General features: G+C 51.6%; 1 protein-coding gene across 1 annotated transcript in view; it reads right to left on the minus strand.

The window, feature by feature from the left end:
- The window catches only part of VOLCADRAFT_87505 (uncharacterized protein), a gene marked incomplete at both ends in the record, with an annotated part of 4,881 nt that extends 2,544 nt beyond the window's left edge, over window positions 1-2,337 (minus strand). Inside the window, 3 exons of the mRNA XM_002947237.1 lie at window positions 1,419-1,512; window positions 1,774-1,839; window positions 2,258-2,337. Of these exons, the coding sequence (XP_002947283.1) occupies window positions 1,419-1,512; window positions 1,774-1,839; window positions 2,258-2,337 (240 nt within the window). The remainder of the gene's footprint in view (window positions 1-1,418; window positions 1,513-1,773; window positions 1,840-2,257) is intronic.
- Window positions 2,338-3,635: the final 1,298 nt, after the last annotated feature.

Here is a 3,635-nt window from a genome sequence, read left to right on the forward strand (position 1 = left end):
CTGAGGATCCCCGGGATGGGATGGGATGGGATGGGATGGGATGGGATGGGATGGGATGGGATGGGATGGGATGCGGTGGGGTCCCAACACGCTTTGTGCGGGAAAGCTGTTGTGTCCACGGCGGGGCCGGCCGCAGATGAACGATCAGCTGTCAACTGACCCAGTTCGTTCGTTTTTCCGGTCGTATTTTGGGGAATTTTGGGGAATCCTCATAGGCGGCTCAGCTCCACAAGAAGAAGTAACAACGGGCATGCAAGTTCCTGTGAGTTTTTGTTGGTGTACCTTCTTGTGAAGGTCGGGGGCCTTTTGCCAATTGGGGAGCCTAATCGCAGGTTCCCCGTGGTTGCAGGTTTCGGAGTTTTCCCTCTGTCTAGATGACTACTTTCGTTCTGATGGTCCGGGTGAGCTCGTCTTAGTTGCTCCGATAATCTAAGGTGCGGTAATAATGCACGGCCAGCTGGCCCGCTGGCTCTACTCTTCACGAGCCTGGAGCCCAGTGTAACCCCCCTCCACACACACACACACACACACACACTCCCCTGGGGCGCTGCCGACGTTGTGAACAGAATGAAACTGTAGTACTTATCGGAAATGCCGGAGCAGGTAAAATAACTGTTGCTTTCAGCGTACCCAAAAAACTGCATTTTCCCGAAGGTAAAAGCATACCGGCCATGAGCATTCTATAAAAAATAATGAAAGGCAACGGAGGTACCGGCATATAAATGGTGTCCATATTGCTTGTTATCTATGTTACAAAGAGAACTTAATAAAAATATTATCATTGTTGTCACTCCTTTCCGCCTTGCTTGGCAAATGTACGACGTGTGGGACAGGGGGGTCATATCTTCACCCTGCGGCTGCTACCCTGCGAAACCCTGCCTTCCCCGGTGTTTCGGGGCACCCTCATCTAGTCACCCTAGTCAACTTCTCAGTGGATCGCTCAGGTTCCGCACCCACCACCAGCATCCAACGGAATCTGCCGGATGGACGGCGGCTCAACTCCATTCCTGGTCGGCTCGCGAGTCAACTTCATCCCAGGTCACCACCGTCCATCCACTAGGGGCACTTTTACCTTCCACCATCTGGAGGATTTTCGACCCTAACAGGTGTTGATCCCGGAAAACCTCCGGGGGGACATTGGTGTGTGCTCTACAAGTAGTGCCTAACCTAAATGTGTGTATGTATGTATATAAGTACGTATGTATGAACGTATGTATTTTGCGCATATTGCCGCACACCACACATGGAGTTAGGCGGAAACAAGCCTGGGAGGTTCGAGTTCAAGCTACCCTGCTCAAGTGCACTTCCATCCGCCCAGCCTTGTTCTCCACCGTCACCATCCGCATACACCCCCAGCACCACACCACCACCACTACCACCACTTGAAGTGCACGACAGCGCCCGCTCGCCCGACTCACCAACCGTCCGCACAAGCACCAGACGGACTCCTCCACCACCACCAGCGAGAACACGATAACAAGGACACACGCACTCTTGTTGCTGCTTGTGCTTCTGCTAATTTACACACACGTAGAAGAAGAGACGGGCAAAATCGCTATGAAAGCTCACCTGCCAGCGGACAAAAAGGGAAAGGGAAAAAGAGAGACAGCATCCGTCAGCTAGCGCCAATCAGCCAACCGCACAGCGGGACCAGATCGCACGGGATAAACCCACGGGTCGATAAACCGCACCACCATGCATGGAGCACCTCATCAGCCGGCAGCAGGAAAAAGCAGCTACTCCTGCGCACGTGATGGCTCCCCTCCTGCTTACCTCCACCAGAACAAGGACATGGACATGCTCAAAGACATGTGTATGGAAGGCGACCGGCAGCCAGAGCTGGTTAGGTGAGGAAGGCAAGGCCATAACAGCCAATAGAGGAGGCACCTCAAGCAGCATGCACATCATAAGAGTTACATCGCGGCGGCAGCAACACCGCAGCGAAGCGGCAAGTGTGTGCTTCATGTGCCCAACCCAGCAGTTCGTGCAGCAGCTACACACAGCACACCGCACGACGGCCAACCGCCCAAATAATAAAAATCCGTGGAGCGACCAAGATGCCGCTGCGTGGAAATGTACAACAACAGGCTGCTCCGAAACCGCCAGTTATAAAAAAAACAACACTGCACATCCAAGAAATTTAAAGATGAACATCGACCAACCAACCACGGCTGGCTAGGCAGGGGTTGGACAGGACAGGACAGGCGGGGCGGTGTGGGGCCGGGCGGGGCGGGCGCCCGAAGCTCTCGCGACTGACCCGGCCCACAGAAGCGACTGACCCGGCCGGGAGTTAAAAATCCTAAAGCTCTCGCCTAGGTCCTGCAAGAAGGTATACATATAGATAGCCGTTGCAGCGCAACACAAAACACCGCAGCAGAAAAGCAAGGAGCAACGCACAAGACGCGTACAAACAAGGAAAGACGGCTCGGCCTAATAACAAATAACGAACGTCCCCTAAGGTCCCATGCCGCATACCAAACCATTTTCATATGTGCTTGTATGCATCTTTATGTGTACTTCATGTATTCTATTTATGTATGTGGAATATATATCTGTAGGACGTATGCTTTATATCCAGGCATACGACCGCCTCTTAAAAAAGGTCGGGAAATCGCTGATGTGTTGAAGTGGATGCAAGCGCATGTACATGCAACATACAAACTACACGAGCACCATCACATTATCGTAGTCATCAACATAAGGCAGCAGCAACAAAAAACAACACAAACAATAACTAAGAAAATAGCGGAGTAAGAAAGATGTGATATATAAAGGAACACTTCACGACAGAACGCAAAGCGGCACTAGACGGAGTAGCAAGGTGAAGAGTGGGGCGTTCCCATGAAGTGGGAATGTGAATAACGACAACTACGCAAGACATCTGCATGACTAATAAGGTCCTTAGAAAGGTGCCGAGGCCGGAAACCTGCCGTACAAGCAATATAATATACATAACACAGATATATGGATAGAATTAAGCCGCCAAAAGGACTTTGCCCTAGTAAACTTCTAAAAAAAAGTTGAAGTACGATGTAACGTGTGAAGTGTCATGCCACCGAGCAATTTCGGCAACAAGGGCAGGACAAGGAGCATGTGAATATTAGTATGCAAACGCCGCACCCGCACCCGCACCCACACCGTTGTTTTTCCCACCTCGATATACTTGCGCGACATCATTTCCCCGGCGGGCGACCTACATCTGCTACTACTGCTGCTGTTGCAGCTGCGCTATAGCAGCTGTTACTGCTACTGCTCTTCTCCAGCTTAACAACCACCAGCGAAAGCCGACCAGAAAACCGACCCCACCAATGCGCGCACGCGTGCTTTGCTGGTGGTGCTATAAAAATAAAAAAAAACATACAGAACAGATTTGTGTGACCGCGGAGGACTCAGCAGGCCGGCGGTTCCCTCCAGTAATCATCCACTTCCGCGCCAACAACCCTCCTCTCGACCGGGAACCCCAACAAACCACACACACATACATACAGATAGACGTGCATGATTCCGTGCACTCCTCGTTCCGTTATTAACTTGTTTACACTACTGCTGTTATAGTGTGCTCCCCCCTCCTCCTGCCCCGCCCTCCTCCTATGTGAAACAAGCAAGACACGTCATCGACAGACCAGATGCAGTAC

This window comes from Volvox carteri (assembly GCF_000143455.1).
Source record: "Volvox carteri f. nagariensis unplaced genomic scaffold VOLCAscaffold_5, whole genome shotgun sequence".
Classification (NCBI taxonomy): domain Eukaryota; kingdom Viridiplantae; phylum Chlorophyta; class Chlorophyceae; order Chlamydomonadales; family Volvocaceae; genus Volvox; species Volvox carteri.